Below are 12,266 nucleotides of genomic sequence, written 5' to 3'. Positions count from 1 at the left end.
ACAAATTGTCATTTAAGTTCCAGCTATGAATGTGATATTTCATTTGAAGTGCTAGATTTGAAATAATCAAATATCTCAAAAGCTTCTATCTCAAAACACCAAATTATCTTGAGCATACCAAGAAATCTTAAAACATATATGTTCATAATTACTCATAACAAAGAGATTTGCACCATATGTTTATTTGTGTACCCACTTTGGTCTGCCACTCTGACCCTAAGCTTCTCTTCCTCCTTTTGTATGACTGTCTTTAAGAGTCATAGAATCAGAGGTCCACAGCACAGACGAATGCTCTTTGGCTCATCTGTCCCTGTCAGAAATCATCATTAACTGTCCTAATCCCATTTTCCAGCATTTGGTCCATTGTCTTGTATGTGTTGGCATCATGTGCACATCTAAATATCACTTAAATGATATGAGGGTTTCTGCATCTATCACCCTGACAGGCAATATGTTCCAGATTCCCACCACCCTATGCCTGAAGAAATGGTTTCTTCACATCCCCTCTAAACTTCTCGCTGTCATCTTAAATTTATGTCCCCAGTCTTTGATCCCTCCACCAAGGAGAACGTTTCCTTCTGTGTATGCCCCTCAATGTTATACATCTCAATCATGTCCCACACTTAATGTCCTCTGCTTCAAGAAAAACAGCTCCAGTCTTTTCAATCTCTTCATAACAAACTCTGCAGCCCAGACAACTGTAGATGGTTAATCACATCTGCACTCTCTCCAATGCAATCACAGTCCTCCTGTAATGTGGATTCCAGAACTGCACACAACTGATTCCTGGTCAGTCTGTCCATTTTAATTAAGCTCTGCTTCTTGGCTGATCTCTTCCTAATGTTCACTGCGTGCCTCCAGATTCTCAACATCATCTTTCCAGCACTGCACTGACCAGCTCCTGCTGGGAGCTTGCAGCTTTCTTGTCTCCAACTTGGGCATTCACATCGACGCAAACTTTTTTCTCTCAGCAGCAACCCACACTCTCTTATCTTTCTCTCCCTATCAATATAATTTACAACCATCCCAGCAAACCCCTCTCCCAAACTCCCCCTCTTCTTTGGTGTTCACTCACTGCCTTCTACTGAAGTCCCTTAATCATTTTGTCACATTAAATGTGCAGTTATCACTAACACATAGCAAGTTAACCTTTACGATGTCACACAGGAACAGCATAAACTGACCAAGACAGATGCACTATAAACAGAAGATATGATATAACTCTCAAAGACCAGCTTATAATTCACTCGTGTTAACGTCTTAGTCTTTGAATCGCTTGGGTCAAATAAATATCTAATTTGAGTGTTCCCTATATTGCAGCCCATTTATTCAACAATTTTGCATTTAGCTGCGCTTAATTCTACCTCCTTGTAATATTTATTCTTGGAGCAACTGAAATATGTTGGATCATGAGAAATATAAATCTTTTAGAGCTGAAATTTACTCTGTCTATCTCTCAGATAAATGTCGACAGCCATGCAGAAATGGAGGGAAATGCACAGGGAGAAACAAATGCAAATGCATTAAGGGCTACCAAGGTGATTTATGCTCGAAGCGTAAGTATCTTGCAACTTTAAAAATGTGTCTGTCTATTTTCAAGTTCTTCATAAGAATCTAGCCTGTGGGTTTGCTTTCTTTATCTTATTAATTGAAAACAAACATTCTGTAAGGAAACTAAAACCAAACACACATGGTCCTCCTTCAAGAATGTAGGATTTTGTAAATAAAACCTAAACTTAAATATCCTTGGGTGGTTATTTTATCTTTGGATTCTCCTGTAATTGTCATGTTATAAATTAATTCTATTTCTGGAATGCTTTGTGTCAGAAAATTACATGACTTTGGAGATTGAAATCAGGGTTCCTTTTGACTTCAAAGGTGAACTGACATGAGATTCAAATGGAATTTATTTGTAAACTCATGTATTTCAAGAACTTGTGAGTGAAATTGGCCTTCATTGAAAGTACACAATGGGCTATAGTTAATCAGTGAAATTGAAGTTAATGGACAAGGAAATTGGGCAGGCTGTGAAATGAGCTGCTGGATTGCTTTTGCTAGTTCATCATTTATATGAACGATCAGTTTTGATCCCTTTAGCTCCTTTTGATAGTTATGTGAATAAATGGGCAACGCTGCATTATACAAAATGACAAGATCTTTAAATTTTCATCTCAGTGCCAAAGCTGATACTTGCATCTTGACCGTCTGAGTAATGTGTTGGGCATTGATAGAAATATACCAGATCTAGGAATACATTTCATCAAAAGGGTAAAATGGAGGAAAGAAGTATAATGGGAAAAAAAGTTAAAAACTATTTAGAATCATAGAGATGTACAGCATGGAAACAGTCTATGCCAACCAGATATCCCATCCCAATCCAATTCCACCTGCCAGTACCTGGGTCATATCCCTCTAAACCCTTCCTATTCATATACCCATCCAAATTTTAAATATTGAAATTGTACTAGCCTCCATCACTTCCTCTGGCAGCTCATTCCGTACACGTACCACCCTCTGCACGAACGAGTTGCCCCTTGGGTCCCTTTTTAAACTTACCCCTCTCACCCTAAACCTATGCCTTTAGTTCTGGACCACCCCCACCCCTTCCCCCACCCCAGGGAAGAGACTTTTTCTATTTATCCTACCCATGCCCCTCATGAGTTTATAATTCTCTATGAGATCACCCCTCAGCCTCTGATGCTCCAGGGAAACAGCCCGAGACTATTCAAACTCTCCCGATAGCTCAAATCCTCCAACCCTGGCAACATCCTTGTAAATCTTTTCTGAACCCTTTCAAGTTTCACAACATCTTTCCGATAGGAAGGAGACCAGAATTGCATGCAATATTCCAACTCCGCCGCATATTCCTAATTCCTTCGTCTCTGCCGCAATCGCAGACACCTCCTCCTACTGCCCCCTTGACCTTGACCCCCACCTCCCACCACCAAACTATCATCTCCCAGACCATCCATAATCTCATCACCTCAGGGGATCTCCCATCCACTGCCTCCAACCTCATAGTCCCACAACCCCGCACCGCCCGTTTCTACCTCCTGCCCAAAATCCACAAACCTGACTGCCCCGGCCGACCCATTGTCTCAGCCTGCTCCTGCCCCACCGAACTCATCTCTGCATACCTCGACACGGTCCTGTCCCGCTTAGTCCAAGAACTCCCCACCTACATTCGGGACACCACCCACGCCCTCCACCTCCTCCATGATTTTCGCTTCCCTGGTCCCCAATGCCTTATCTTCACCATCTTCCAGTCCCTGTACACCTCCATCCCCCATCACGAAGGACTCCAAAGCCCTCCGCTTCTTCCTTTCCCGCCGTACCGACCAGTACCCTTCCACTGACACCCTCCTTCGACTGACTGAACTGATCCTCACTCTGAACAACTTCTCTTTCCAATCCTCCCACTTCCTCCAAACCTAAGGAGTAGCCATGGGCACCCGCATGGGCCTCAGCTATGCCTGCGTCTTCATAGGATATGTGGAACAGTCCATCTTCTGCAGCTACACTGGCACCACCCCCCACCTTTTCCTCCGCTACATCGATGACTGTATCGGCGTAGCCTCGTGCTCCCACGAGGAGGTTGAACAGTTCATCCACTTTACCAACACTTTCCACCCCGACCTCAAATTTACCTGGACCGTCTCAGACTCCTCCCTCCCCTTCCTAGACCTTTCCATTTCCATCTCGGGCGACCGAATCAACACGGACATTTACTATAAACCGACCGACTCCCACAGCTACTTAGACTACACCTCCTCCCACCCTGCCCCGTAAATACGCCATCCCATATTCCCAATTCCTTCGTCTCCGCCGCATCTGCTCCCAGGAGGACCAGTTCCAATACCGAACAACCCAGATGGCCTCAATTTTCCTCCAGATGTGATCGACGATGCTCTCCAACGCATCTCCTCCACTTCCCGCTCCCCCGCCCTTGAGTCCCGCCCCTCCAATCGCCACCAGGACAGAACCCCACTGGTCTTCACCTTCCACCCCACCAACCTCCATATACATCGTTACATCCGTCGTCATTTCCGCCACCTCCAAATGGATCCCACCACCAGGGATATATTTCCCTCCCCTCCCCTATCAGCGTTCTGAAAAGACCACTCCCTCCGTGACTCCCTCATCAGGTCCACACCCCCCACCAACCCAACCTCCACTCCCGGCACCTTCCCTGCAACCGCAGGAAATGCAAAACTTGCGCCCACACCTCCCCCCTTACATCCCTCCAAGGCCCCAAGGGATCCTTCCATATCCGCCACAAATTCACCTGCACCTCCACACACACCATTTACTGCATCCGCTGCACCCGATGTGGCCTCCTGTATATTGGGGAGACAGGCCACCTACTTGCGGAACGTTTCAGAGAACACCGCTGGGACACCCGGACCAACCAACCCAACCACCCCGTAGCTCAACACTTCAACTCCCCCTCCCACTCCACCAAGGACATGCAGGTCCTTGGACTCCTCCATTGTCAGACCATAGCAACATGACGGCGGGAGGAAGAGCACCTCATCCTCCGCCTAGGAACCCTCCAACCACAAGGGGTGAACTCACGGCATGGTGGGTGGCACGGTGGCACAGTGGTTAGCACTGCTGCCTCACAGCGCCAGAGACCCGGGTTCAATTCTCGCCTCAGGTGACCGACTGTGTAGAGTTTGCACGTTCTCCCTGTGTCTGCGTGGGTTTCCTCCGGGTGCTCCGGTTTCCTCCCACAGTCCAAAGATGTGCAGGTCAGGTGAATTGGCCATGCTAAATTGCCCGTAGTGTTAGGCAAGGGGTCAATGTAGGGGTATGGGTGAGTTGCGCTTCGGCGGGGCGTTGTGGACTTGTTGGGCCGAAGGGCCTGTTTCCACACTGTAAGTAATCTAATCTAATCTAATCAGATTTCTCCAGTTTCCTCATTTCCCCTCCCCCCACCTTATCTCAGTCCCAACCCTCGAACTTAGCATCACCTTCCTAACCTGCAATCTTCTTCCTGACCTCTCTGCCCACACCCCCACTCTGGCCTATCGCCCTCACCTCAACCTCCTTCCACCTATCGCATTTCCAACGCCCCTCCCCCAAGTCCCTCCTCCCTACCTTTTATCTTAGCCTGCTTGGCACACTTTCCTCATTCCTGAAGAAGGGCTCATGCCCGAAACTTCGATTCTCCTGCTCCTTGGATGCTGCCTGACCTGCTGCATTTTTCCAGCAACACATTTGCAGCAATATTCCAACAATAGCCTAACTAATGTCCTGTAGCCACAACATGAGCTCCCAACTCCTGTATTCAATAGTCTGACCAATAAAGGAAAGCATACCAAACACGTTCTTCACTATCCTATGTACTTGCGATTCCACTTTCAAGGAGCTATGAACCTGACTCCAACGTTCAGCCACACTCCCCAGGCTGAACTAATGTTCAGCCACACTCCCCAGGACCTTACCATTAAGTGAATAAGTCCTGCTAAGATTTGCTTTCCCAAAATGCATCACCTCACATTTATCTAAATTAAATTCCATCTGCCACTCCTCAGCCCATTGGTCTATCTGATTAAGATTCCATTGTAATCTGAGGTAACCTTCTTCGCTGTCCACTGCACCTCCAATTTTGGTGTCATCTGCAAACGTACTAACTTATGCTCACATCCAAATCATTTATATAAATGATGAAAAGTAGAGAACCCAGCACTGATCCTTGTGGCACTCCACTGGTCACAGGCCTCCAGTCTGAAAAACAATGCTCCACCACGACCCTCTGTCTTCTACCTTTGAGCGAGTTCTGTATCGAAATGGCTAGTTCTCCCTGTATTCTATGAGATCTAACCTTGCTCACCAGTCTCCCATGGGTAACCTCGTTGAACGCCTTACTGAAGTCCATATAGATCACATCTACCGCTCTGCCCTCATCAATCCTCTTTGTTACTACTTCAAAAAAACAATTGAGTGCCCAAATGACTTTTCAGAACAACAATCACTGAACCCTTCAAAAAATTAAGGTGTGCCGGTTAAAGAAGTGAGGTCACAACATTGACGTTTTAACAACAGCCTAAAAGGTAAACTTGGCAGAAAGAGTTAGGTGAATACCGATGTATATTTTTTAGTTGGGCAATTACTATTCCCATTTTGGTAATCAAACATTTACATCCATATTGACTACAACTTTTGAAAGCCCATTATGTTTATTGTAGGTGAGAAAACTTAAACCCAGTTGAGAAGAACTAAACTTTCACACTTTGGTTTTTTGCAGCTGTTTGTGAACCTGACTGTGGACCACATGGATCTTGTATCGAGCCCAACAAATGTGAATGCAGGGAAGGCTGGCATGGAAGACACTGTAACAAGAGTAAGTGGGAACGAAAGAGCATGTAGAAACCCTGACCTATTTCACAGCCTCTTTTGCCAAACAATCTTGAAAACGTATTTGATCTTAGAATGTATTAAATTGCAGGTAATCTGATACATTACAACTAATTACTATGGTTCTTTGTCCTACTTAATAGAGATTTATCAAACCAATAAATCACCTCTCGAATAAACTTAATGCTTTAATGCCGGATTTGGTTTCTCTTGAAATCCAAACTTCTGTAGAACATCAAGTAATCATTAAATGGAAATCACAGATAGTTGCTGTAGCTAATTGAGACTGTAAATTGAATGCAGAACATATCCTTGAAATCCTATCAGTCGAGTGTAGTTTTGTTGACATATTCTTACCGTTATACTCTTGCTGTCTTACTCCAAGTCTATTCTTCCACCAGGTCTGCATTGTAACTGTTCAAAATCACACGAATAGTGCAGATGCTAGAGATGTATCAATTGGTTGTTTTTAGCTCACTCTAATTTTTTTTTAAGGATATGGAGCCAGCCTAATGAATGCCCTGAGGTCAGCAGGCTTCAAGCACAGACAGCATACGCCTTTACCTAAGGAGAATGTTGAGAGTCACATACCAGCCGAAACTAATTACATTTGGTAAAGGAAAACATCTGAAACCTTTTTACTGTATGTACAGTTTACGACTCCACTAACCCCACTGAGTACTAAGTTTAAAAAAAATGTCTGTAATGGAAAAACCACTCCTCTGTTTGCCATACTATCCTCAAAACTACGCTTAACATCAGAGCAAAAGCTTTCTAGCTATGGAAACATTCTTTTAATTTTCTGCATTTTAACAGAATCACTGTACATTTTTGCTGAAATATTTTAATATTTACACTTATGAATTTAAATTAATGAACTTTTAGACAATAGCAACATTTGATGTGGCAATAAATATCAAACAAGTATTATTTATACACAGCATCTACTATTTACTGAAGCCAAGGTAGCTGGTGCACTAACTAAGAAGGGGTGCCAGTATATATATTTTAAGTATGTATATACATATTAGTGCACAATACATATTGAACAAATTAAATATTCAAAATATTTTAAATTTACATCAACATTGATATTGCCTAGAGATCAAAGGCCACTTAAAGTCAATTCTAGAGTAATATTAACCAGTTCTGCAAGCCTTTCAAAAGAAAACAAACCTGTTTTTCTACTCTCTTCTGTAGCATGATAGGTTTCACTACAAGTAATGTAATCTACAGTCTAGGCTTTTTGCTTTCTGGTAAAAATCTGCAAATATGTTTCTCTGGGATTCTTTGCAAGTGAAGGTGGACTCTAATATATCACCAAAACTCTTAAACAAGGCAGTTATATGACAATGCACTAGATGTTTTCATCTGACTAGCTCCAAAGCAAATTTACAAATTGGGTTCTTACATGAGTTGGAGAACCTACATGTGTAATTTTCTCATTTTCAGAGTACTGATATTAGCAATCTACATTAAGCTAAATATTATCTTCATGTTTCATTTTATGCGTATTTTATCTAAAAGCTAGAAGTCATATTTTTTCAATATGTTTCATTTACAAGGCAAATTTAGAAACTGCTGTATGCATCTGTATAAATATGGACAAAATAAAGGCTTCATATCTTTCAGAATTTGTGTTTAAGTCTGGGTGCAATATGACAATGTTTATTAGCTGCAAATTGGTTTCCATTCCTTATAATTGTATGCTGTTACATCTATGTTCAACAGGTAGGAATATTCAGCTATCATCTCTCAAATCTAATATGTTGCCAATTAATACTAAACTACTTCCAAACAATAGTCATTTGTCCTAACCAATGCCTAGCCATCTTTAGAAGGTCAAATAGGCATGTTGCAATAACCTTCATGTTGCAGGATTTCCTAATCTTAATTTTATTTATAAAAATGCTGACAGCAAATAATAACTGGTTTTCAGTATTTGAATATAACTGGTTCTCTCTTGCAAACTATTTAAATATATTTTTATTTTTAAATTTAACTTCCTGAAAATGAAAGGGTATATCCAATCATTCTGATTTCCAGCATTCACAATTCTTTGGTTTACTTTTGTATATGAAGAGATTGTTTAATATTTAAGCATATGAAGAAAAACCTGAATGAAAATTAGTAGAAATGAGTATTGTACAATTTTTCACAATGTAACTGTTTAAGACTGATGATCATTTTACTGCCAAATATTTGGATTACATGTCTGTTTGGGAAGGCCACAGATACACATTGAAAAAGGTAAGATTGTAACTAAGTATGTCCTTTCCCACTTCATTCAGAGGTGTGATTAGCTCACTTGGCTGGATGGCTGCTTTGTGATAGAGTGATGCCAACCGCATAGGTTCATTCCTGCACTTGCTGAGGTGACCATGAAGGATTCTCCTCAACCTCTCCCCTCGCTTAAGGCATGGTGACTCTCTGGTTAAACCACCACCAGTTGCCTATCTCTGATGAGCTAGCAGCCCTTTCGTCTGGTAAGACTATGACAGCTTTACCTTTGGAGTTTGAATGCTGGGACAAGCACAGTCATGACATTTTGGGGAAACTGAGTTGTGGGATTGGAGAACAATGCAATGTGTGTTTGGTTGTCAAATAACTTAAATGAAGGCAATCTCAGGCACAATTCAGTAAATTATTAGTATGTGACATTTTAAATTGTGTTCAATACCATGTTTGGACAAAAATGATTACTACTGTTTTCAGAATGGATTAAAGTGGCTTGTGAGTAAAGGATCATTCAGTACCACCACAATGTTACAGTAACCATTCATGGTCAATGTTATAACTTGACAGTAAAATACTGAAAGAGTAGGTTTGTCCAAGAATGGCTTAGGAGTCAGGGATCTCATTCAAATGCACAATCTTTATTCAAGCACATGCAAGGAGAAACCCCACTCTTGCAGTGATAGGAAGAATTTCACCAGTACAATGTTTTAAGCAACAAATTTATTTTTGACCAGCTCCTTCAGTTTTCATCAGATCTTTACATCTGACTTTCCCTCTTCCCAGTATGGTCTTTTTAAAATCATTTTTTAATATGGCTTATCTTTTCTCTAAATCTCATGTCCTCTTAATTAGATCTTCTCATCTCATTCTTTGTCTCAGGCACTGTACAAGAATAGTACAGTTCTGGTCCCCATATTTCGGGAAGGATGTGGAAGCGTTGGAAAAGATGCAGAGGAGATTTACCAGGAGGTTGCCTGGTCTGGAGGGAAGGTCTTATGAGGAAAGGCTGAGAGACTTGAACCTGTTCTCATTGGCAAGAAGAAGGCTAAGAGGGGATTTGACAGAGACATAGGTGGGCGAAGGTAGATGGTTGGGATAGGTTGGTGGGAAGGAAGATGGATGGGTAGGTCAGGCCAAAAGGGCGGTGCTAAGTCAGAGAGTTGGATCTGGGATGGGGTGGGGATTAAGGAGATTTGGAAACTGGTGAATTCAATATTGAGGTTGTGTGGTTGTTGGGTTCTGAGGCAGAAGATGAAGTGTTCTTCCTCCAGTTTGTGGGTGGCCTTGTTTAGGCGGTGAAGGAGGACATGTCTGCTGAGATCCTTACGGTGGGAGGAGGAAAACTTCAAGGTGGGCATTCTTGGAAGATGCTTCACCGTATGGTTTGCACAATCACCTCTTACCTTCATTCACCTATTGCCATCCCACCTACCTTTCCCTTAGCACAACCCCCACATTTATATCTCAACCCTGTTCCCCCTCCCCAGTCCCGATGACGAGCTTTGCCTGAAATGTCGACTCTCACTTCTCAGATGCTGCCTGGCCTGCTGTGCCTTTTCCAGCAGGAAACTTTGACTCTGACTCTCCAGCATTTGCAGTCCTCACTATCTCCAAGTTATAATGAGAGAAAAGCAGGCAATAAAAACTACCTTGGGAGAGTTAAATAGAAAAATATTTAAGGCTACATTGGAAGTTGTGTCCAGGCACCTTGCTGCCCTTGGTAATAGCTCTGGAATGTATTAATGCAGAGATTAGATAAACACGCTGTAGTGGCAGAGGTTTTAATGGCAGAGAGGTGCTTGTCAAGCAGAAAGATGGGTTCGATCTTGTCTTGTGATTATGTGCAGCTCAGCTCACTACCTACACATGTGTGGGAAACAGCAAATCTCATGTTTGGGCTAACAGGAAGTCTGCCCTCATGTCAAGAACATCACTGCAGAATGCAGACTTCAAGCAGAGTTAAGTTTGGTTAGTGGTGAGTCAGGGTGAAGTGGGGATATTTATACTTGTCATTCAGCAACTGGCTTCTCCTTTGGGGAAGTGGAAGGAGCTGTTGATGAGTAACTAGTAAGTGATTCTACTTGTTATAAGTAGTCGGTCCAGTTAAAGCGTGGAATGGTGGTTCGACTAAGTGGAATGTACAGTCTTTGGGATTTGGGAAGTTATGCATACACCATGTATCTAAGAGAAATGTATCGGCAGGAAATGTCACCATCTGAACAAACTGCTGTTCTGGGTTTTGGAGCTCGAGAGGAGGTTGAGTCTCTTGTGTATTGTGAGGCAGAGGACTATGTGGATATTATCTTCACCATGGATATCCAATCCCTCTACACCTCCATCCGCCATGACCAGGACCTCCAAGCCCTCCGTTTTTTCCTCTCCTGACGTCCCCAGCAGTACCCTTCCACCAACACTCTCATTTGTTTGGCTGAACTGGTCCTCACCCTTAACAATTTCTTCTTCAAATCCTCCCACTTCCTCCAGACCAAAGGGGTAACCATGGGCACACGTATGGGCCCCAGCTATGCCTGTCTCTTTGTTGGCTACGTAGAATAGTCGATCTTCCATAATTACACCAGCACCACTCCCCACCTCTTCCTCCGCTACATTGATGACTGCATTGGCGCCACCTCGTGTACCCGCGAGGAGGTTGAGCAATTCATCAACTTCACCAACACATTCCACCCTGACCTTAAATTTACCTGGACCATCTCTGATACTTCCCTCCCCTTCCTGGACCTCTCCATCTCCATTAATGATGACCGATTTGACACTGACATTTTTTACAAACCCACTGACTCCCACAGCTACCTGGATTACACCTCTTCCCACCCTACCTCTTGCAAAAATGCCATCCCGTATTCCCAATTCCTCCGCCTCCACCGTATCTGTCCCCAGGAGAACCAGTTCCACCACAGAACACACCAGATGGCCTCCTTATTTAGAGACCGCAATTTCCCTTCCCACGTGGTTAAAGATGCCCTCCAATGCATCTCGTCCACATCCCGCACCTCCGCCCTCAAACCCCACCCCTCCAACCGTAACAAGGACAGAATGCCCCCGGTGCTCACCTTCCAACCTACCAACCTTCGCATAAACCAAATCATCTGCCAACATTTCCGCCACCTCCAAAAAGACCCCACCATCAGGGATATATTTCCCTCCCTACCCCTTTCCGCCTTCCGCAAAGACCGTTCCCTCTGTGACTACCTGGTCAGGTCCACACCCCCTTACAACCCACCCTCCCATCCTGGCACCTTCCCCTGCCACCCCTGCCAGGAACTGCAAAACCTGCACCCACACCACCTCCCTCACCTCCATCCTAGGCCCTAAAGGAGCCTTCCACATCCATCAAAGTTTTACCTGGACATCCACTAATTTCATTTATTGTATCCGTCGCTCCCGATGCGGTCTCCTCTACATTGGGGAGACTGGACGCCTCCTAGCAGAGCACTTTAGGGAACATCTCCAGGACACCCGCACCAATCAACCACACCGCCCTGTGGCCCAACATTTCAATTCCCCCTCCCACTCTGCTGAGGACATGGAGGCCCTGGGCCTCCTTTACCGCCGCCCCCTCACCACCAGACACCTGGAGGAAGAACGCCTCATCTTCCGCCTCAGAACACTTCAACCCCAGGGCATCAATGTGGACTTCAACAGTTTCC

General features: G+C 43.8%; 1 protein-coding gene across 1 annotated transcript in view; it reads left to right on the top strand.

The window, feature by feature from the left end:
* Window positions 1-7,988, top strand: part of wif1 (wnt inhibitory factor 1) — a 42,515-nt gene extending 34,527 nt beyond the window's left edge. Inside the window, exons 9-11 of the mRNA XM_087996901.1 lie at window positions 1,461-1,556; window positions 6,251-6,346; window positions 6,856-7,988. Coding sequence (XP_087853027.1) covers window positions 1,461-1,556; window positions 6,251-6,346; window positions 6,856-6,977 — 314 coding nt within the window. The 3' untranslated portion in view covers window positions 6,978-7,988. The remainder of the gene's footprint in view (window positions 1-1,460; window positions 1,557-6,250; window positions 6,347-6,855) is intronic.
* The last annotated feature ends 4,278 nt before the right edge of the window (window positions 7,989-12,266 follow it).

Source organism: Chiloscyllium plagiosum, unplaced genomic scaffold (assembly GCF_037043375.1).
Source record: "Chiloscyllium plagiosum isolate Xiang-an unplaced genomic scaffold, Cpla_swu_hap1 HiC_scaffold_19, whole genome shotgun sequence".
NCBI lineage: Eukaryota > Metazoa > Chordata > Chondrichthyes > Orectolobiformes > Hemiscylliidae > Chiloscyllium > Chiloscyllium plagiosum.
The sequence above is the reverse complement of the archived record's forward strand: the minus strand, read 5'-3'. Positions and strand labels throughout refer to the sequence as shown.